This window comes from Buteo buteo, chromosome 26, assembly GCF_964188355.1.
Source record: "Buteo buteo chromosome 26, bButBut1.hap1.1, whole genome shotgun sequence".
Classification (NCBI taxonomy): Eukaryota; Metazoa; Chordata; class Aves; order Accipitriformes; family Accipitridae; genus Buteo; species Buteo buteo.
The window spans coordinates 13,996,141-14,020,020 of record NC_134196.1 but is presented as its reverse complement, the minus strand read 5'-3'; the positions used below and the strand labels follow the sequence as shown (position 1 = coordinate 14,020,020).

Here is a 23,880-nt window from a genome sequence, read left to right as displayed (position 1 = left end):
AATAAACAAAATTAAAAAGAACTCACCACTGACAGTCATCATCATTACATGTGCCTGTTAAATCAAAACGGCAGAAACACTGTTTTGGCTCAATCATATTGCTATATGTTACTGAACTGAGGTACAGTTTTTCCTTGGTTCGATAATACGGACTGAACCTAAAATGAAACAGTGAATTATTGTGACAAAGTGTACAAGGTAAGACATCAGTTTTACTAAACAAAACATTTTAAAAAATAATCACTTTTTCTGTATTAAATTTCATTATTTCCAAAACTCTGCTACTAATCAGAAGCATCGCTAACACATGAGTTAAGAGGAAGGTTAAAATAGTGAGAGGGAGGGAATAAAACAGTACTTCTCAATCTAAACTGATTCTGTTCCAGAATTCTCTTCTCCCTTAGGTGCAGAACTTCGTTCATATAAAAACAGGAAGCGTAGTAATGACCCAGTAGGGAAAGCAAACTACTGAAACTGAATTTCAGTTTAGTTCTAGAAAAAATGCACTCATGCTCTAGTCAGCATAAGATCAGTGTCAAATAGAAGTATAAAGAGAACCATGAAAGACTAACCTGAAAAAACAGTGAAAAAATCCACATCAGATTTTATAAAGTGTAAACAAACAAAAACCAGTCTGAGCTGAGCACACTAATGCTTGTTTTAAGTCTTTAGCTAACCTTTGACTATGTCAATTTTGGGATTTCTAGCTCCTTAAGGAACTGAAGCCATAACCTATAAGAAGTTAAAATGAATACTCCTGTAAAGAGAGCATCCTCCACCTTTTGCTACTTAAGAGTACAGAAATAAAAAACCTGAAGCACATGGTAGGATTCAACTGTTCCAGTTTAAATTCGACTTCTGTTTTCTAAAATTTAATATGTAGGAACAAAGCTCTCTTTAGTCAAAAGACAGATGTGTCAAACTGATTTCACTTGCAGGTGTCTACTTTAAGTCAAGATGAATCAATCAGTGTGGTCATGCCTCTTTCCACTGAGCAGGAATGCAAAAAATAGGTGATTGGTTCAATCTCGACTCAAACAATGTAAAACCTAGCCAAGTTTAAAAACTGCATAACTGAAATACACTTGTTATTTTTTTCCTGGATTTTAGATCACTTCATATTGGATATAAAAATCCTGTTTTCAAATGTTTAACTCTTATTTTTTAATCCAGTTATACTGAACAACAACCCAGTTGCAGGGAATAGTATGCAATACAATGCAAAAGCAGGGTACTGCACAAAAGCAAGGGACTCCTGTGTACCAGAAAAAGTAACTAAAATCCTTAATTTCCCTAAACTAGACTAAAGTATTTCACGATAGTCAAGTTTCTCACTGCAGCTTGTCTTTCTGTGCACGCCTAGGTATCAAGGAAGATCAGTGAAGAATACTTGAATAAAAACACATATATACAGAAGTCAGAGAGCTACTAGAGTCTTCATACCTGTAGGATTTAAATACTAGAAGAGGACTATGATACGGTCCAAATGGAAATGGTTTCACGTCAGTTTGTTTGTTTTGCGATGTAACAAAATCCACATCAACTGAAATTTCCTAGGAAACAGATAAACAGATATACAGCAATTGCAATACCACCTAGTAAAGACAACCTTCATGCTTAGTTTTAAAGCATTTACCTGACCACACAATAGATCTTCCTTAGGTACTATAAAGGCAGTACTTTTCACTAGCAGCTCTTTCAAGCTGTCAGCTTTAGCATAAAGTTTTTTCAGTTCATCAATATTCAACCCAAGGAACAGCTCAGGCTCCTCTGATGCCTTTTTAGAAAGTTTGTTTACAGTTTCTTGTTTTGGAGTGTCCATGTGCTTAAGATTTGGTTTAGTGAAAGAATTAGATTCTCTGAAAGATCTCCTTCGTTCTCGGTTTGAATTAGATAGGACTTCATCATCGAAGTAGTTTTCTTCACTGTCCAAAGACAATTTATCCTGTGTAAGATCATGAAGTGATGGCTGGGGTAATGCAAATTCAGATTCCTCTTCTGCATGAGGTGCAATATTTGATTGTTCCTTGGTTTGAAGTGCGCGGGCCTCTTTCAATTTCTGAATCTTTAGAGCATATTCATATTCTAGTTGCTGTAGTCGTTTTTTCTCTAGTGCAATCAATTCTGCTGAATGCTTTTTTGGACTTGATGCAGGGGAGTTCTCCAATTTCAACATTTTGCTTGGCTGAAAAGAAAAAAAACTCCCTTTATTTCATTTTCACATTTACTGATCTATTGACAGGAGGTAAAATGAAACACAGGCAAGATATTTAATTCAGAGTTTATGAAAACATTTTAAACTCTTGCCAGAAAATTTTCAACAAGCAGCAGAAAAACCACAAAAAAAGTTTGCCACAATTCAACTGGCAGGTTTGCAGGTTTTTTTGATAAAAATTATCCTACATCATGTACGGGGCTTCAACAGAAGTTCTGGCCACATTTAAAAGGTGAGCTATAAAACAAGTATATGGGGGTCGGGTGGGGGGTGCACAAAAAGAATTTACAAAAATATTTTAGCCTTGTTTTTCTATATTTTGTTTTTCAAAACAAGATCAGATCCCTTTTCCAGTGTCTTCGCTGGATAGTTTTAACAAGATCAGTGACGTCTACAGACAGTGAAGCATTTCCTTCCCTCACAGCTATATAGCTCCTCTTATTTATCTATTAGTGACATTTCCCTGGCACAGAAATGTAGGCTTTGAACAGTTTTCTTTTTTAAATGCTTAATGGTTTTTCTGTTGAATTCTCTAAAATACTGGAAACCAATAGGAAGATTCCTACAGTGCTTTTGAAATGGTTTCCTATTTTCCTGAAATCCCATTTGAACTAAAGTTTCCTAATCAAAACTGCTGCTGCTTTTCAAGTACAGCATAGTTTAAAAGCATGCAACAGACTTACAAGATGATCTTGCTCCAGTTTTCGTTTCCCAATTTCCTTACTTGCTACTGCTTTTGCTCGAGCAAGTTCTTCCCCATATTTTAATGCCAGAGCTTTTTTTACTGTAACTCGTTGTTGAACTTTATGAATCTGAAAAAAAGAAAAAATACTACAGTAAGATGCAAATTTTCAGATATGACCACATAATAAAATATAATCAGAAAATTCATGGGTCTTAATAATTAATTCAAAGAAAGCCTACTGCCTCCAAATATCAGGCTACCCATTTCAAGACTTCCAGCTCTGGGAAACAGAAAGATTTCAAAATTAAAGTTACTTGTTCCTGAAGCTTCTTGAGAAACATCTTATTAGCATTCAAGATCTTCTCTGTTGCTTGTAGCTGTTCAGCCAGTTTGTTAATTTTATTTTCAGCAATTCGAACATTCTCTCTCTTCTTGGCCTCTTGTTGCAACAAATGTTTCAAGACAGATTCATCCTTCATCAATAGAAGTCTGTAAGTAGAAAAGCCATGTAACACAATTTTTTCCAAACATTTCTCAGAGCTACTGCTGCTCCTCTGAAACCCTAGTTATTTAAGAACCCAGCTCTTTTTCACTTATCAACAAACAACATTCTAAGTTTCTCCAGATAGTCTTAACTTCCATGAGACAATAAATATTGGTAGTACATACAGCAAGTTTCAGTAACCAAAGTTCAGCATGTCAGTATAAACCAGATGAAAACACTCTAGTTATGAGGATGGGGAAAGTAAGTAAGTGGCATATCTTTAATGCTGGTTTTAACATTAAGACATGCAAAACACACATGTTCTTGCTTTCTGCTAAGTAACAACCCAATTCTTCCTTAGGGTGCATAAGCCCATTAGCAGGCTACAAGCCATAGTATTAGGGCACAACAGCAGAGCAATTAAATATAAAAAGCTATGCATTAAAGGAAGCAAGGTGAAGACTTAGATAGACAGGTGTGAATAAAGGGAGGAGGGAAGAACGTGCTTCAGTTAATGTCTGGCCACAAACCAGTTTGTTCACAAGACCACAAAGAAATAATCAAGTGGCAACGGAAGCAGAAAAGAAGGATGCAAAGCACTTAGATTTTCCACAATTACACAGAAGAAGGGCAAGAAACATGGAAGAGGCATGCTAAGAGAGAAAAGGCATACAGGAAGAGCTTCAAACAGCATACTTATTCTGCAGAAGCACTCATTCATTTACATGTATCGGGCATATCCCATTGCAACATGCTACCCTCAGAGTGTACTAAGTAGTTAAAAGCACACTCATTTTTTTGTATTTCAGAGTTATTAGGTGGCACAGCTGATATTCTAGTCACTCAACATAAACACAGCTGAGAACAGCTAGCATGACAACCATACTTCAAAGTTACAAAACACCACACTGGCACTACAACACAATTCCTTTTATACAGCAATAGAATTCAAGATTGAATAGTTCAAGACAACAGAAAACCAATAATTTGCTGTACTTTAAATGCTACACATTCAAAAAGATTATTTACTAGTTTCATCCTGCCAAGTAAACAAGGTAGGACTTACAACAGCAAAATATGTACCTGTTTTTCTTAAGCTTTGCTTCTGCTTCTGTGACTTGTTTTGTCACTACTGCTATTCTCCCAATTCCATCAACTTCACCATCAGAATTTGCAGGCGATGAATTGTTCCTCAGTGGATCAGACCTAATTAAGCGTTGCTTCTCACGACTAAAACAGATGTTAAAAGCAAAAATGTTCAGTAGCTTCAACATTCATTTCAATAGGTACTCCCAATAGTTTTAAAATCTTCAAAAGAGTAGCAGGACAAGATTTCAAGTTAAAAGAAAAAGAACTTTCCACAACTGCAATCAACTACTGCAAGCCAGCTCAAATCCAAGGACTTTTTTTAGACTCCCTATGTTGCCTTACTAAAAATTGAGGGGGGGGGAAACCTGAAGTTAATGGCAAGGTTTTCAAAGTCAGATTTTTCCTTCCAGTTACAAAAATAGACTAGTAAAGGACTACAAAGAATATACATTTTACATTAACAATTAAGCTCAGTTGTACCTGGCAATCTCTTCTTTTAAGAGCCTGTATTCTATCTTCTTATCTTCTGGTAGAGCCTCTGGAGTTCTCATTGGATCATTTTCTTTTTCTGATTTTGGAGGGGCTTTGATTTTTGAGGCCTGTTACAATGAGGTTCAAGTCAATACTAGTCACACTAGTTTAAAATACAGCATTTAACTAAATATAGCTATTGACTACTATTTTTAAGAGGCATTTCAGCACAAACTTAAAGCTGTTCACGGCTAATAAGATCTTTTAAGCCAATGTTATTTTTGCTAGTAATTAAAGATGTATTGAATTTTATTTGAAAAAATGAAACCAAAACGTATTACAAATTCTATCTTCAGGATGCCACCTTAACCAAAAAAATCATTTTAATTAGCTTGTCCAATTCAAATTACAATGTAATGGTCCAGACAGGAGTAATGTACCCACTCTTGCCCATTTCTGATGTAATCCAATATTTCTTGACCAAATTCTAAAGTTTAAATTCCATATACAAAGCAAAATCATTACAAAATAAACCTATTACATGCTGATAGCGTTTACCTCAACATTTCTCCTTGCTTCTTTTATCATAGATTCTAGTCCTCCAAACACACTGCTAGTTGAGTTAGATGGCTCTCCATCAGACTCACTATCGTCCGAGTCATTTAACGTAACCACAACAGACTTGTGTTTTGGAAGCTGTTGGAGATTGAAAGAAGTTTTATACAAGAAGAAAAAGTTAGAGACAGATACAGCTGAGTAGATATTTACTAGAAAAGAAGAGGGAGGTTAAGTTCTTTTCTTATCATGGCACATGAATTCCACATTGTAAGAAAAAAACCCTAAGCATTCATGCATCTCCACTACAAGACACTGTACCCATTCTTGATACTGTAACATGAAAGGTACTCCAACTTTTTCAACCTATTCCCAAGTATCTGCAGCACGTTTACATTTCCATGCTCATAGCACACAGATCTCAAACCTTTGACTCCTCCCCTTCATAAATTATTTGAATTGTAATGAAAATTAATCTTCCTCCATTTGCAAGCAATTTTAAGTAACTGAGAGGTAACAATCAAGCCTGCATTAGAAATGCTGTGCCAGACATACCAGAACTCCCTCATCTTTCTGCCACACAGTTGTGATGCCTCTTGTCCCACAGTTACACTTAGCTGACTTTACAGTGAGCTGCTCAGGCAGTTAAATTGGCAGAACACCAACAGTAAATAAAGAACAAACGGAACAAAATTAATCACTTTTTGCCACCATCACTAACTGAAACAGCTCACTGCAGATCAGATGACTGCCAATTCCAGCACAAAGAAAGATGCAGAAACAAGGAGACAATTTAGATTAACCTCAAATGCTCTGGAGTTACAGCTTGAAAAGAAGCAACTCGGTTCACATTTCCAGGACTGCTCTTCCCCCCTTCCAAGTCTCAACAACTACAGTTATACATTTAACCTTTACCTCAGGACAGGACCTCTTCAAAGCTCGAAGTGCCTTTTAAAGCACACAGCCCACAAAAAAACCCACTTTTTAAAATGAAAAATACCCAATTTCTACAATCATTTCTTTTTTATATTCTCTTTCTGGACAGTTCTTAAAATAAAGATCATATCTACTACTTCTGTATGTACTGCAGCTGCATCATTTTTACATTGCCATAGCACAGGTAGGTGAAAATCCCATTTATATTGGTGCAAGAAAATGGAACAAGGCATTGGTCCTCTCCTCACAAATATTCTCTGGCTGTAGCTCTATGGAAACCTGAATTAGTCAGGCAACACCCCACCCATCTCCTCATCTCCAGATGCCCAATACACCCTTTACCCGTCTCTGGCTCTTGGTGCCAAGCTGCTTTTGGCACAGTTGTGCAGAGTAAACTTTCTCTAACTGCCTTCCGATTTTTCTTCTAGGGGAAAAGCTGATAGTGGGGAGGGTCAAAGTCAGCTTTTCTCCAGGTGTTTTTTCCCAAGTGTTATTTTCAGTTGTGGTTCAGCAAAACATTTAACAATCAGTAAAGTAACACCAGGCAACTACCATCACATTGCCTTCAGTAAATTAGCTTCAACTGCAGCTGTAATGCAGGATCTCTCCGTAACATTCTAAGACATATTTTCACTCTATGGTGAACAGACCCCTGAGTGTCCATGACTACTTTGAAAAAGGATTACAAGATGTCACTGAAAAAGCAAACCAATATCTGTAGGCTATTTCACTATGCAGAGGTCCTCAACTCAACAGAAGAAATCCCAAGGTCTGTAAATTTAAAACCTCTTCTGAAATATGCTACAGCATACTCAGAACATTCAAAAGCTACCAGGCCTCCAAAACTATGAAATTAGATTTCAGAAGCCTGAAGAATTTGTATTTTCTATACCTTTCTTAATTTCTGGATATATACAGCAATGCTCACAGAAAAACTATCAGTTTTTAAGGTCAAAATTAAACTCTTATGAGTTAATTTTTTTTTTAGGCTCTACTGAGAAATACCAAATACTACAAAAGTTTAAACAAATCATAAGCATTCAATACAAATTGTTTTCAAAAGCTTAAACTAACAGGAGTAATTGATATTGTTTTCATATTGATTTGTTTTCACAGAGGACAGAAATACCTTTTGACTAGTCTCCTGTGAACATTTGGCAGCAAGTTCTTTAAAACACACAGCTATTTTTTATATAAATATTCTCTATCCCAACCTATTTAAAAAGATTATTAACAAATGCAAAATGCTTTGTTTCTATAATCATTTTTGTAAAAAAGACACTAGCCAAGCTAGCTGATTTGAACACAAGGTATTAATCTGTCAGCTTTAACTAAGCTAACCATCATTAGCAACAGGCACTGAACTTCAGCTGCAGGTTTTTTAACATTTACATAATGCCTTTCAACAGCACAGCTGATAAAGAGACATTTATCATGTTACTAAAACAAACAGCTCCCTAGTAACATGTTCTCCCTCATTTATGGAACAGCAGTTAATGAAGTCTCAGGACAATAGAATATGTGTTAATTTAAGGGTTTTTTTCAGAAGAGATCTAGTATTTAAACATAAGAACACTCAAAAATTTAAGTAAATGTGAAATTATTATAGAAAGGATGTAAGTATGCCCAAATTGAACAATTACTCTGGTTATATCTAGAATTTAAAGTAGATTGTGAATATGGGTACAGAAAGAACAAAATAAATCCACTTTAAGCTTAAGAGCACAATTTTGCTACAGAAAGGGAAATAGGCCTTAAAATGACCAAAAAAGGAATATTCGGGTCTCTACCATCTTAAGCTTTTTTCCCCTCCCCCCATTATGGCCATGGTGACCAAGTGATCATTCAGCCTGTATTTATAAGCAAGAAAGCTGTTGGCCAGCTACAGCTAGATTTGACAGTGATGTAATAGTCTCAAAGATACTATATATTCTTCCAAATTTAGTAAAGAAAAAAAATTAGTTTATTAGAGACACCTTCCACTGACAGAAAGTCAAAGGTATGGATTCAATCACACTATTCATTAGAGAATCTGCACGGGAAAGAGGTACAACAAAATAAGCTCTCGAAGATGTGTTGTTAAAATAATCACAAACTATCCACCTTGTATGGTTCACTGCCATAAATAGGACAGTAGATTATATGGGCTTCCAGTCTGGCATAACACAGGCAAATATGTTTTTATAACACATTTCCAGCAATCCAAGGAGATTGCAGACATCACAAATCAAATGCTGGCTTCACATACCTCCTGTGACCATTCAAATGAAGGTCAAGTTACAGAATATGGCTTCAGCTAACGTAACAAAGTCTGCTGCCTAAAGAGAATACTCTCTCCTCTGTCTTCCACCCCACAGACATGCCATCTGCCACCACTTTTGCACTAGCTCTGATGCCCGCACACTGTTCACTGAAAAAATTCAACTCCCCCTAGAAGGAAAAGTACTTTTTTTCCCCCCAATGTTAGTTTTCTAACCAGTTTAGCATGTTAAATAAGTTAAGCAACAGGACTGATGCTCCAGACCCCAGTTTAAAAGAAGTGAGATGCCATTCAGCCAGGAGCAGGAGAAAGAGCAAGACCACCTCTATTTTGACAACAAACAGCGATCAGATTGGCTCAGCTACCACTGAACAGCACCCTTTAGTCTGTGCTAATCTAGCAAAGAAATTAATTGAACTATATTTACAGTCTCTTTTAGTTCAGATGAGTGCTGGCAGGTTTTGGTGCTCTCTTAAGATGTAAATTCTTACTTCAGTGTCAAATTCTTTCTAGAGAAGCATATGGATTATCAAAGTTACTAGTAATCCAAATGTTTAATTGAAGCTCCACCATTCTGTATCACTAAAAAACCTTAAGTCCGCTGTTCACTTGAACTGAGGACAACTTCAACTCATAGTCTTATAAATAGAAAGCACCAATATTTCCTTACTGTGATCACTGCTCGTGGAGGCCTTGGTACTCTGACAAACTTTGTATTTTGTACCCGTGGCTGAGACACAGTATTAATACTGACAGCGGACAGATTGCTTCTTGGCACAGAGTGCAAATTATCTGGAACAGGAGGGGAAGGTGGACCACTGTTACTTGAAGTTTCCTAACAAAATAAAACAAAAATACGGTCATAAGAATACACACTACACACAGCTATTTTAAAAGACATAACCATAAATGAGATTGTTCCATACATGTTTTGGAACATGGAATTGTGATTTAGGCAAACTATCCAAATGTATTAGACAAATCTCACAATTCTGCAATAATATCATAAAGGCACACAAGAATATGCCAGTCATTCACAGGTCAATCGCAAAAGATTCGCAACCTTTTAATGAGGTCAAAAACAATCCAAATTTTCAAAACCACAAACTTTGCTTCTCACTCCAAAAAACCAAAACAACAAAAAACCAAAACAGTTAACGTCTCCTAACTCTTTTTGCTAGAAGGTTGAAACAAAGTTAAGTGTCTTGTTTTCTAACTGACAGCTGATAAATAATAAACATTTTTTTTGCAGAAAATAAAATGCCCATTCACCTGAATATACTCAATTTTCAGCACCTTGAAGTCTTGTAATTCCTTCAGAAATAAAAGAAAAGCTGCAATTTACAATTCAAAGAGTGTTCCAGACTGGCTTTTGTTTCGGTTTCTTTTGGGGGGCAGTGGGTGATGGAAATTCAGAGAATTTTTTTAATATTTTTTTTTTTTAAGTCACCAGAAAGGCAGCATTAAAAAGCCTGTAATCCTCACTTAGCAGGTCACATTTAAGTTTTGGTCAAGATTGCCATCTAGAGGTTTACATTCAAAAACCAATGGAATACCTCAGATCTGAAAGCTCGTTTGTTGGCTAGAGACTTGAGTAATTCTTCTCTTAACAGCATCTCCTCTTCCTCTTCCTCATCAGCAAATGGAGGTTTTGGTGGCTGTTCAGGCTCTTCAGGGGGAAGAGGTGGAAGAGGTGGAGGCGGCTCAAGCGAAACACAAGAAATACCCTCTACATAAAGTTGGCTCAAAGATGGTACAGGCTGAGAGAAAAAGGAAAACAAGGGTTTGAAATGTGAAAATCACTACTAATGATTATTTAACAGAGGTTGAGACCTAAATTATTTAGCAGAGGTTGAGATCTAAATTATTTCATGAATCCTGTACCAGCTACTAGAAAGTCTATCCCAGCTGAAACCAGGACACCCCTCAAGGTAGTAAGTCAGAGAATAAGCATATCTACATACATGGCCTAGAGATGAGAGGCAAATTTGCCTTGCACTAACAATTCCAAATCATTATTTTTCCTTATGTGCTTCAGGTAATTTTTGCTTTCTGTTAGGGAACAGCATAGTTCTAACAATGAAGACAAAATAGAGAGAACTTCAATTAAACAGGAATTGGATCAGCAAAAAAATAGCTGAAATAAAGAGTTTTAAAAAAGCAACCACAAGTCTATCAGGTAGTTCAAGGGAATCACCAAATAAAGAATTGTATCAAAAACAGAATCTAAATTTAATCCTAACTTTAGCATTAGAAATAAGATATAAAATGAGAATTATCAACATTTTCAAAAATGTACTCCTTTCAAGGTTACTTACTGGAATCGGAGGTGGCAGTGGCAAGGAAATTGGTGGTACTGGAGGTGGGAAATATCCTATTGGACACTCAAAGAAAGGAGGCTGCACTGGAGAAGCAGCTGTAATTAAAAAAATTAGTGAGTATAAGAAATCTGGCAGGTAATTACTAAACACCAACTCATGCTTATACTTCAACTGATTTAATGCAGCAGGAGACAACAAATGTTTTTACTATGCACCAATTTGAAAGGTAACACCAGACACACAGTGCATTTACCTCTTAGATATATGTACACAAAAAGAGTAGTTACCTGTCCTTTTTCTGTTTTACATACAAAATGCAAGTACAGCCAAATAGTACTACTAAGGTAATGATTCCAAATGGTTCAGCCCTCATATTTGATTTAATTTGCAAGAATCAACCTTCTTAAACTATGTATCTTGGAGTGTCCTGATTACTGGCTACGAAAAATACAATACAAACTAGGACAGAAGCAGACCAAACTGATACTGAATTATAAAACATAAAACTAGAGCTTGAGATGCTTCATCAAGAGAAGATTCATGTAGCTTACATGTCCAAAACACCACATGCAGTATTTTAGCAAACTGATTTATAAGGAAGGCTGACAAGAAAGGATTAAAAAAAAAGGATGGAAGATGAAAAGCAAGATAATAAAAATAGCTTCATTAGGCATACTATTTTATTGGCCTTCTCAACACTGCACACGTTGAGATGGAACAAGATGAATACCTTAAATGCACCTCAAACTCAGAGTCAATAAATGACTTAGGCTAGAAGAGACCTCTGGAAGGCATATGCTCCAGCACAGGTGCTCAAAGCAGGGCTGCCCCAAAGCCAAGTTGCTAAAGGCCTTTTCAAGTCAAGTTCCAAATATACCTCAGGATGGAGATTCCACAACCTTTCCAGTTAATCTGTTCTAGTGTTTAACCATCCTGTGTGAAAGTTTTCTCTTGTATCTAACCAGAATTTATTTTGTTACAATTTAAGTGTTGCCTCTTGTCCTTCTGTTGCACACTCTGCAAAAGAGTTTGGTTCTGTCTTAGCTATACCCACTACGTAGTTGAAGACAGCAGCAAAAGCCTTCCTTAGCCTTCTCAACACAAACTCAGCTCTCCCAGTCTCTTTCTATAAATCAAGTGCTCCAGTCCCCAACAAACTTCATGAAAAACAGGCCTGAAACAGTCTCCCTTAGTCCAAAAGGTCCTTTGCTACACTCCTTCTAGTACATCACTATCTTTCTCCTACCATGAAACCAGAAAACTGATGCAGTCTCGTCAGTGTTTAACAGCCCCCTCCAACCACCCACTCATTATAGTCACAGCGCTACAACCCAGGCTGCAGTTTGCCTTTATCACCCAAAGCCACACTGCTGACTCACATTTCACCTAATGTTCATTGGGACTCCCAGGCCCTTTTTTGCAAAGCTGCTGTCTATCCAGTCAACACCCTGGGGCCCTTACTTTCTACACAGCTGCTTCGCAATGTAAAAGAACAAACTCTACAGTACTGCAATGAGAACAGTATAACCTTGAATACCTTCAAAATACCACTACAGCAGAGATAGAGAAGAAAGAGTCAGCATTAAAACAAGACAAAATTAGCTCACCTTAAAATGTTAGTTCTATGACTGCCACATCTCAAAAGACAGACTTTCCTTCTAAAATGATAGCTCATTTCTTACTTCTTAACTATTTTTACCAATTGCCATATAAGAAAACTGTAAATAAGTCTTACCTGGAGAGTTAGTTTCACTATCTGTATCCATAGCAACTTCATCATAATTATCATACTGATATATGCCTCCTGCACTATCTGTAGACTGCTTATCCAAAGACCATCTCAAGTCCGTATCTGAAGACTAAACACACAAAAAAGTGTATTTTATTTAGTTGGTCTTATGTTATTCTTTTAGAGCAAACCAATTAAAAGTAAATTTTAGAAACAGGCCCTCATAATTTTGACTTCTAATCGCTTTATAAATGCAATTTACTTAGCTTATACAAAATGAGCAAACTGAAGATTACCTTTTAATCAAATCCATTGCAGGTAGTGACTTCACAAATTAACAGGCAGTTTTAAAACTGGATCTCTTTGGGGGTGGGGGGTTGTCATGATACATAGAAGCAATTTTTAAACACCTATTAGGTCATTATGTATCTAGTAAATTGCCATGGTTATATATTGCTGAAACACCTGAAGAGAATTAAATGCTTTATTATTTCTGTTAATCTGCCACGGCAATTACCAAGAGCACTTGAACTACCCTTGTTACAAACACCACAAAATTGCACTAGGATCATCTTCATCACAACAAAGGTGTGTTTAGGTGAAATGCGTTCTGATTGTTCCAAGACTGATGTCTCAGATGGAGAATCCTTTTATTGTCCCAAAGAAGCCACATACCACACTGAAACATCCCCAGAGACTGTCAACTAATAAATCAGATTGATTGGCATCCATATAGTTTTAGGCATTCTTTAAACAATGTTCAGTGAACACTGAAAATATGCAGAACAGGTAAATATGACTACTTAGACTCCCCAATTTGTATCTTTCAAAAGCATGCAATAGACATTTTGGTAGCTTTTAGAACTTCTACTCTTTACAGTTAAACACTTTTAGCCTCAACTTTCCACTCATTATTATTATAAATGGGACTCTTCTATAACATGACCTCAGATCGGGAGTCCCAATTCCCTTAGTTGCAGTTTCATTTCTCCTTACAGCATCAGTAGCTCCAAGCACTTGAAGCATCTAGCTGCAGCAGCTGTACTGCTTCCATGATGAAAAAATTAATGAAGTCATTTTCTTCTGTAGTGTATCAATGTTTTAGAGACAGAACATTAGTGATTCAAGTGCCTTTTGCTAATCTCAAGATGAGAGAATGAAGACAGTCTACAAGTGTAGCATGATGACCACTGCAGTAACTCTATTCCTTCATAAATTTGACACAACTGCCATCCTGTAACGAGGCTGAAGTAATTCTCTTGTGTCTGAGCATATTCTGTACCTTGACAAATTAAAGAATACTAAAAAGAAACCAACCCTCAGCTGGTATTTTGAAAGAAGCAGGCCACTGAAGTTGTATTGACACAAAAAGTTTGAAGATGGAGACAAAACTACAGTCTAAAAGAAGAAAGCCAAGAAAGTTTGATTGACTGGTTTGCGTCAAATTACAGACTGCTCTTTGATCACAACATTCAAAATATCTTTAGGACGAAAATGCTTTACCACTGACTTGCAAATGTACAACTCATACAAACTGATCTTAGCAAACCCAAAGGGAATCCCTGTCTAGCATGGGACTGAAACACTGGAAGCACTGAAGTATGTTGAGCTTTTCTTTCTCTTTTTTTTTTTTTTTAAGGGGAGGCAGAAGGGACATAGAACCAGGAGGGGCAAGACAGAAATCACTCATGAATCTCAAATATAACACTTGAACACCATATAACAAATTCGTTACCCTGCTTCTTGATCTCCTCTTTCCTCCAACTAGCTTCATAAATCGATTGTACTGCTCTTCTTGATTTGAGAGGTCCCTAATTTTTCTGATTTCTTCTTCTCTCTTTCTTCTCTCCTCTTCCTCTTCTTGTTTCCTCTGGTCTTCCTCTTTCTGACGCCTGTCTTGTTCCTTTTGCTGCTGCATCTTTTTTGACGTCTTCGTCTGTTGTTTCCTCAAAGCCTGCTTGGCTTTAAATAAAAAGATACATGATTAACTGCACCTTACCTAAATGGTTCCCCCTAATCCTAGAGCTTTGAGTAGATGTATGGGGTTTTAGAAGGATTAAAGGCTCATTGCCCAATGTTTCACAAAACATACTTTTTTTTTTTCATTTCAGAGGTCATGCCATTGATAGCCATTTCAGTAACATTAAACTTATTACCTGTAGCACTAGGTTTTTTTGTTGAATGTGCTTTTGTACTGGCTTTGACTTTCTGTGTTACACTTTTCGTTTTTGTTAATTTTTCCTTGCTTTCCTTCATCACCTGTTGTTCTTTTTGCTGCCATTTTTTACTAGCAGACTGAAGTGCAAGAAGCCTAAGTTGCAATTCAGACATCTCCTCCTCATCATCAAGCAGCTTCTTGAGAAAAAAAGAGAAGAAAGGGTAAGACAAAAAGTCAAGAAACATCATTTAATAACTAAATCTATTTTGAAAAAGTATTTTGAAGTCTGTGCCAAAATTTTTACAACGAGAAAGCTTAAAAATCCTACTGTACTCTTAAGTGTCTTAAGGAATGACTGGACTGTTTCTATTACTGAAACATTTCAGGACTGCAATTTGGAAAAGCCATCAGAGTATCATAATGCAATTATGCCTCATCTACGGAGGAATACTTTCTCACCTTTTCAGATGTAACATCTGAACTGCTAAGCTTTCGCACTGATGTTTGTTCTTTGTCTTCTGTACCTGCCAAAAGAAAAATACCATATTTTTGAGTGAGTTGTTCCTCATGAGACAGAAATACATTAAAATGAAGTGCAGAATTTAATCCATACAAACATACTTTATCAGTATCATTGGTATATAGTGTAAAACAGAATAGGCAGTTGTATGTATAAGATCACATTAACAAACATTAATATAAACTTGGCATGTCTCATGAAATCCACATCATCAAGATGGCATAAGCCTAAGGCAAGATTTGTCATTTTTGAATAATTCTCTGTCTTAAGGTTGACACGTACTTCCCCAAGAAGCAGAGAAAAACTTTGGAGACAAAAAGATTTGGAGACAAGGGGAAAAGAAGTCTTCTTGCCATCTATTTTATGCTAACATGTCACGTCAGCTGCTGTCCTTAGCATCTCAGATTCCACTGGCAGCTATTTTGGGTAACTGGTCAGTCTTTTGCAGAATTAAATATAAAGGCCCAAAGCTGCAGTAAGAACACACTTGCTCCATTTCATGCCAAAGGAAAACAGAAAAGAGTTATGCTATGGAAATGAATAGTGAATAGTAATACTTTTCTGCTAAACATTAAGATGTTGACATACTAATTTGTTGGACTGCCCAAAAGCTGTATTTATTATATAGTGTATATGGATACACATTATTATATAATTTACATAATGCTGTATATTATACCATTACATAATTTAAGGATTATAGCTAATAACTATCAATATAATTGATAGCAAAATTATAATTATATAATTTATATATAACCACACATATATACATTTATCTGCATCAGAGGAGGAAATAAACATTTAGAGAGAAGCTTGGACATATTTTCCATTATTAGCCTTTCTTCAAAGGGATTCCTTCCCACAATTCAAATTGGTAGAAAATAAGTTTACACTCCATACAGCTTTTAATCTTCCTAGCATTTTACGAAAAGTCACGTTCAGAAAGGCACGGTTTAAAATATACCAAGACCTTATACCTAAACAAAAATGGCATGTAGCAAACACTAAAGGTCTTCCTGCTTGCACATGCATGCATTTTTTAGAAGCACACATACAAGACAAAGAAAAATAATATCCAATACACATACGTATTCTAAAAGAAAATTCAAAAAGGTTATTACACTAAGAAAAAAATCCTAAAATTTCAGTCCACAGGATGGAAGTAGGGAGACACGGATGGTACAGTAGTTTCTGTGATGCAGACAGACATATGCAGGGACATACTACACAAACTAAAATGCTCTTTCAAACCAGACGGGGACAACACAGGCAGAACAGACTAATGGGCAACGAGGGAAGGAAAGCAGGCAACACTGTAAAGCCCCTGTCAGAACAGCAGAACCACGAAGAATTAATTCTTCAAAGAGACACAAACTTCCCTGAGTTTTAAGTTCCTCAACTTCAACAAGTCTGGAGAAACATCCAGTATACCATTTGAAAATAAATATAATGGGAAAACCAAATTTTGCTAATTTTCTAATATATGCATAATCAAGTAGTATACATTCACTTGATACACATGAATCTGCAGTAACTCAAATCAGCTGGGTTTTTCCACTTTGGAAGCCTGTATTACATGTCATGAATGGTCACTCTCACACATAATCTGTTTGCTTTCAGACCATTCTTATGTCATACATTTAAGTGGTGTGCAAAAATTAAGATGCTCTTAATGTGCATACTATAGCATCTCTTTTCACTATCATATGAACTGTATTTTCAACTTCAGTGCTCCTAAGTTTTGAAGTTGGCTTTTGTTTTTTTAAAACTGTTTTGCTTTTTAAATAGCTCTTTTACTCCTGCCTTGCCATGTTCTCTTCCTGCAGGCTACTGGTTTTTCTTCTATGGTCAAGATCTGTTGTTTTTCCTCATGTCTCCCATTAAAAACTGCATTACCTCTTAAAGAATATCAGAATCTATTTTTTCCCTTTTTTTTTTTTATTAATGGGAAAGACAAGGGGAAAAAATACCTAGAATGAGGTGGTTTAACTACTAATTATCAGGGGTTTTTTTTGGTTTATTTACAGGCTTTGTCTTCTAAATTCTCATTCTGAAGTTACATATAAATCATTCTGACTTTCACTGCTCTAGTCCTACCTTTCTTCATAGTCCTACTAATTACTCACCTGTAGTCTTAACCCATCCATTTACTACTTTGTCTCTTCCCACTCAAATTGATAGTTTACACACATTGACAAATTAGCTAACATAAGATGACAAGTGATATCCACAAGCACACCCTCAACCACAGCAAATACTTATTAGAACTAGATGAAGCCTCAGAACAGGAAGCTTAAGCTAGCTGCCTTATTTTGCTGCAGACTTAAAAGTAAGCTCAAGGACTTCTACCACAGGTCAGCTGGACACGATAACTTGTTTCTCACTAACTAGTTCATGCTTATGAGCAATTATGCTCTTTGGCTTGCAGTCCAGAACTACGTGGACAAGAAACTTATTCTACCCTTCTGCTACATTTCTTCTACAAATCCTTTCTACTTCTGGCCCATGATTTCTTCACTACTCATGAATATCAATAATGACCAAAATAATTCTGGTGAAAATATCTCATAAAGGCTTGTTACACTAAAGGAAGCACATAAAGATGAAATGCAGAAAAAGATGTCTCTAAATGTTATCTTTTCAGCTAAAAAACCCCACATTTCGCTTCTGCAAAAAGAACATGGGAAAAACAGAAGAAAAACTTTCAGTGAAAGCAATGATTTCTGCTGTGAACAGCAACTAAAACCTTCAAGTCTTGTCCTCATGCTTAACTATCAGTTAGTCTAAGAAAACACATTAATTAAAAAAACAACAAAAACAGTTTTCCCCCACACCTAATAAATATGACAGATAATGGCAAGCAAAAAGAACTTTACAAGCTAAAACAACTTTACAAGTATTTACCTTGGCCAGATTCTGTGACTTCAGATTTTTGCGATGACTGTTTCGTTCCTTCTTTGCCTTTTTTTAACCTGCTCCTCTCAGCTGGAGTAGGCAGTTTTTGTCTGAGAGGTTTCAGTTCAAATGCCTGAAAGGCTATAACCGGATTTTTCTCCTCAGGAGATACTTCTTTTATAGCATCCGTTGTAATACTGTCATTTTCTACAGTTATTTGGTCCTCAGTGTCTGCTGTTTTATCATCATCTTGTTGTTCATTTTCTTCCCTGTTGCTCAAAGCCAGTCGTTCATCTTTATTAATGTATTCAAGCTCTAATTGTATCTGCTTATACTTCAAGAGCAGATCCTCAAAACTTTCTTCTACAGAGTTTTCATTTTTAGAAGAGTAGTTCTGCTTTCTAGATGGAGACCTTCCAAAAGTTTTGGCTGAATTACTGGTCAAGAAAACTAAGACAAGAACATGTATAACCTTAAAACAGTGGCGATATTACCACTGAAGACTAAATTATGACAAGCAGACTTAAGATCATTCTCATATATTTTCATTTTACCTTAAGGCTACCTTGAAAAATATCCCTTATAAATACAAGCAGCATGCAAAAGATGTAGCCATTATTATATATTAACAGCTTAAATAAACATTTTCTGAAACCAGCAATTTAAAATATCCTACTTATGACAAGAATTTCACGAATTGCTGAGAAGTCTTGTCTCTTGCTCACACCATCCTCCCAGAAACAACAGCTGAAAAAGTTCCCTATCACAGTCAGACTTACAAAGTTCGTAACTCAAGTATTGAAGATAGGTTAAATTAATTCTCACTCGTTTTATCCTTTCATAAAATTCTAAGTCTAGCCACAATACAATTATACACTGCAGTAACTGTAACTCAACAAATGAGGTAAGGCAGAGAATAATCAACTACTGAAGGGAATAAAAAAAGTCGCTAAAGCTTTGCAATCAAAACATTCAAAAAATGCTAAAAGAGGATTGGGAATTACTAATTACTCAGAAAAGGTTGTCTATGTGTGCTCAAGGGATAGATTTTCTTGACAACATGTTGTCCAAGGCAGGCAATAGAAATATTCTTAGGCAATTGTATCCTGAATAAAAGTTCTCATTATTAAAGGTTCACTTCCTCTTACCTTAACCTGACACTTGAAAAGCTAAACTATCCTGTAAAATAATCATGCTCGAGGGGAAATCTTTTTGGATACTGAGTCAGGTTTGACTCATTTGACTTTCAGTATCAACCCTGCTGCGATAACAGCTGACTCACACCCAGTTATGCGAAATGCTTTTTCATCAATGTCATCTCTTAAAACAATAAATTGAGTAAAACTAAAAGCTAAAATAGGTGTCCTCTGAATGCAGGCATACTGAATCCAGAGGAAGATAACTTTGTATTTGTCTTCTGCTCACAACGTGCATTAACAACTCAGATGCTTCACTATGTTAACTTCTAATGTAAGTATGAAGAAGCTTGGTATGTATCCTACAAAAGCAACTTCTGTAGTATCAGGAAATGTTCTGCTATACAATGCTTTCTTAAGTGTCAGCACAAAAAGCAGAAACTAGTAAAGATAAACTACATAAAATCCCAGCAGGCAATCAATCTATAAATATGCTGAAAATACTAAGAGCTGTGTGCAGTACAGCACCAAATTATCTAATAAGTGTATTTGCCAAATTCACTTCCAACACATTTCTACGTCCAAAAAGACAACTACATTAGTGATTTTGTGAGTCACAGGAAAGTCTGAAGCTAATTAAGAGATTTAACATCACTTATAAAAGTAAGTCTAACTATTATTTGATATTGAAATACTTCAATAGCTTGTAGAGTCATCTAGAGTTGGGTAACAAGACAAAGCTTTGAGATCTTTTTTTGTGCTCAGGATAACACAATTGCTAGAGCTCCCACAATGGTATTAATCAGAAATTCTGTTTCACATACGTAGAAATTTTTTTTATACATGGATCGACACACAGAATGCAAGACTACATGGAATGCTATGAAAGACAGACAGGCAAATATACATTAAAACAACAGTTATTCTTCAATCAATTCAAGAGACTTCATCCTACAACAAAAAAAAAAAAGAGATCAACTGAAGAAATTGGGGGGTTAGAAGTGAAGAAATATGTACACTGTGAAGGGCTCAGAATTCAATGGAAACAGGAAGTCATAATTTGGTCTCGTATTTCAGACTCAAAATTCCACAATTCTCCATGCAAGAATTTCTGCAGAATGACTATGCAACAGCTTCGTGCTCAAAGTTGCTGGGAATTAAGAGAAAAGCATATTAAAAGCTAATACCCAAAGAAAAGTAACAAGAACTCTTGAAGTGTTCCACCGTGTCATTTACTCCATTTACACATATACTCCTACAAAGCACTGTGCAAAGTACTAGTTCCAAAGATAAAGAAGAAAAAGCCATCTCCCTCTCTCTCAGCAGATGCTTAAAACATTTCACTTTCCTGGGGGAACTCCAAATATCACTCCACGCCACAAGCCTCCTTGTACCAGTTGATGTGAAGGTCTCTTCTGAAGTCACACGCCCATGAACTACACCCCTACTCCATTAATATTAGCAACATGGAGGTACTGTAATATTTAGGAATACTGTAATATTGACTCCTTTAGGTGGCAAGGATATGAAAAATACAGAAAATAACTTAGATTGAGAGAAAATCATGGGCCTTCCTTAACTGTATGATCCATGAACAACTGAATGTCACTTATTAAACAGCAATAGTATTAGAACCTTCTCTATCATGTTTAAACAGAAGAGTGCATCTTAAGTATTGGGGGAGGGGAGAAGACTTGCTCATTTTCTGCTTTTGGTTTGAAAATGGAATTATCCATTTCTGAGTGCTCTATTAAAAGGGAGAAGGAGACTGTATCAGTATTAACAAGCACTGCAAGGTCTGTTTAGGATGATCAATAAGTTTGCCCTGCAAATTACTCATTACACAGAAAGTGACCGTTTTCTGGTACTCAGAGCAACACTGCAAATTAAGAGATTTAAAATCTATTTTCAGCACTAGAACAGTCTTACCGTGCGACCTTGGGCAAATCACACCTTCACTCACTGCCTCTCGAGATAAGATCCTTGAACGAAGATTTCTTATGAAGACTTCAGTAACACTGTAACTTTACCAGATCAGATTAAATAAAAGCACCTCTTTATGACTAGTTTACACACTCCATCCACACTAAAAAAAAAAAATCTAACGACACTGATAAATAATATTGTATCTAAAGTAACACAAGGATCCAATGAGTAGCTTTCAAAGCCTTCAGTGCTGGCACAAGTAGGAAAAATTCCTGTTCCTCGGATCAAGCAGCAGAGTCAAGCAAGGAACACACATCCTTTGACCATTGGTATGGAGGACAATAAAACACTATAAGATTCTGGAGAATAGGTTTTAACCACTAGTTCTCTGGCTCAGGGTTTTTTTTACACTCATCTACATTTTCAGTGAGGCAACAGCACAGTTACATCAAGTTTCAGTACCAGGCAGCTCCTAAGTTACACTGAGAGGAGCTTGTTCCACCACTTTTGCAGTTCCTACTCCTAAAAGGAGGAAATATTAGAACACTATTAAAAGCCACCTAAGCAACTCTAAGAGAGATCAGTGGAGAACATCCTACAAGGAATGCTGGGTATGGCTTTATAGAGAAATAGAGCTTTCCTATGTTATCCAAACTTCAGTATAAACCACATTCTGTGCACACAGTCCCAGTTCAACTTAGGTTTAGCTTTAAAGTTAGCTTTAGCTATGTGTAAGAGCCTCTGAAGGGCTGGAAGCGAAAATGAAAAAACAGTGGATCCTTCATTGCCCAATAAGGGAAATTAACCAGCTTAGGGTTTTAGCTTAACAACTGTGAAGGTTTAATTATATACATTAAAACTGCCGCACCAAAGACTGACCCCGCTTCACAAGATTCGCACTTCGGGCTAGAAAAGCAGCCACCTGGGATCCAATCGACTAAGGCTTTGTTTCAGGCTACACTTTTTCCCTAGACGGGACTGATCGGCCAGGTCGCAAGCCAGGTCACGGCAGTAAATCCGGCTTCCCAGCAGCCTCTCCTCGAGAAGCAGGGCCCGCTGCCCCAGCCAGATCCTGGGCCTGGAAGGGGAGCCCCCCCCCACCGCCCCGTTACCCCTACAGGAGTCCTGCTGCCAGGGCGGGAAGGAAAACCGGCCCTTCCCGGGGCTTTCGGCACCAACACCCCCAGGCCCACCCCAGCAGCACGGCCTCCCCTCCCTCTCACGTCTCAAGGATACATTTTCGAGGCGAGGGCTCCCTCCAGCCCTGGCTGCCACCGAATCCGGCGCCTCCTCCCCCTCCGGGCGGCCTCCCCGGAGGGTTGCCTCCCCGATCGCCGCTGCCTCGGCTCCTACCCCAGCGCCCTCCTCCCCTGTAGGGCCGGCCTCGGAAACGGAATCGATCCAAGGCACTGTGACTGCGTTCCCAAAATGAGAGCCGGGGGCCCGTCTCGGAATGCGAACCCGACGGCATCCGCGGCGCCGGCATGGGCGGCGGGTGGGAGCGGAACGAGTCCTTGGGCCGATACCCGCCGTGGCCGTGCAGGTGCCCCATCTCCGGCGGGGGCTGGTGCCGCGAGCGGGGGAAGGGCCGGCCGGAGGAGGAGGAGGAAGAGGAGGAGGAGAGGGAGATGCCCCCGCGGAGGCCGGGAGGCGGCCTGCGCCTCGAGTAGGGCCTGCTGCTGACGAGGCCGCCGCCGGGCTCGCCGCCGCCACAGGGCCCGAAGCCGTTGTTGTCATCGTCGCTGATTTCGCCGTCTTCCAGCTCCCCTTCCTCCTTCGGGGAAAGCCCGCTAGGATCCAGCACCGCCGCCGCCGCCGCCTCCGCAGGCGCAGCGGCAGCGGCAGCCGCCGCCTCCGCGGCCGCCATGGGGCCCAGGACCGAACGGTCTCCGGCCAAGGCAGAGCGCGGCCCTGCCCCTCAGCCGCTCGGGCGGTTTCGTTTCCTGCGCAGGGCGGCCCGGCGCCGCGCCTCGCCCCTTCCCCGCCGCCCGCCCGCCCGCCTCTGCCCTGCCCCGCCCCGGCCCGCTGGGAACTCTCGCGAGATCGGCGCGGGGTATCCTGGGTAGCGTAGTTCCCAACTGGGGGCGAGGCCGCGTCAGGGAAGGGGGTGGGGGAAAGCCGGTGGCTCAGCCTATAGCGGGGCGGTGGCGGGGGGGGGGAGCCAATGGGGGTTCGAGCCGCCATGTTGGTAAAGGAGGCGAGTGGGAAGGGCCGCCATCTTGTTGAAGGGAGGCGAGCTGTGTGGAGGAGGGGAGGGGGGGGGGGGGGGGGGTGGTGGCGGCCTGCGCTGCTCTCCCGCTGTCAGTGGCAGCTTCCCGTAGCACTGTCCGGGGCAGCGCCAACCACGGCGCGGGCCCTCCCGGGTGCTCGTTCCCCCGAGCCGCAGACCCTTTCTCTGTCAGCGGGGCCCGTGTACTTCGGTCCCCCAAACAGTGCACAGGCTTCTAAAGAAGGAAAAGTAGCGGGCGTTCGGCAGTGCACGGCACCCTGGTAGGCA

General features: G+C 38.6%; 1 protein-coding gene across 4 annotated transcripts in view; it reads right to left on the bottom strand.

Moving 5' to 3' along the window:
- The window catches only part of ZFC3H1 (zinc finger C3H1-type containing), a 43,366-nt gene extending 20,017 nt beyond the window's left edge, over positions 1-23,349 (bottom strand). For 2 of the 4 annotated variants that reach the window (XM_075058092.1, XM_075058093.1), the window contains exons 1-17: positions 22,620-23,349; positions 18,331-18,750; positions 15,363-15,427; positions 14,902-15,100; positions 14,481-14,707; positions 12,752-12,875; positions 11,014-11,111; positions 10,252-10,455; positions 9,366-9,530; positions 5,503-5,640; positions 4,954-5,072; positions 4,468-4,614; positions 3,215-3,389; positions 2,899-3,027; positions 1,637-2,185; positions 1,444-1,553; positions 27-158 (exon numbers count right to left, since the gene is read on the bottom strand). In XM_075058092.1, coding sequence (XP_074914193.1) covers positions 27-158; positions 1,444-1,553; positions 1,637-2,185; positions 2,899-3,027; positions 3,215-3,389; positions 4,468-4,614; positions 4,954-5,072; positions 5,503-5,640; positions 9,366-9,530; positions 10,252-10,455; positions 11,014-11,111; positions 12,752-12,875; positions 14,481-14,707; positions 14,902-15,100; positions 15,363-15,427; positions 18,331-18,750; positions 22,620-23,250 — 3,632 coding nt within the window. In that variant the 5' untranslated portion in view covers positions 23,251-23,349. The remainder of the gene's footprint in view (positions 1-26; positions 159-1,443; positions 1,554-1,636; positions 2,186-2,898; positions 3,028-3,214; positions 3,390-4,467; positions 4,615-4,953; positions 5,073-5,502; positions 5,641-9,365; positions 9,531-10,251; positions 10,456-11,013; positions 11,112-12,751; positions 12,876-14,480; positions 14,708-14,901; positions 15,101-15,362; positions 15,428-18,330; positions 18,751-22,619) is intronic. The other 2 variants (XM_075058091.1, XM_075058090.1) reach the window with 2 other exon arrangements.
- Between the last annotated feature and the right edge of the window lie 531 nt (positions 23,350-23,880).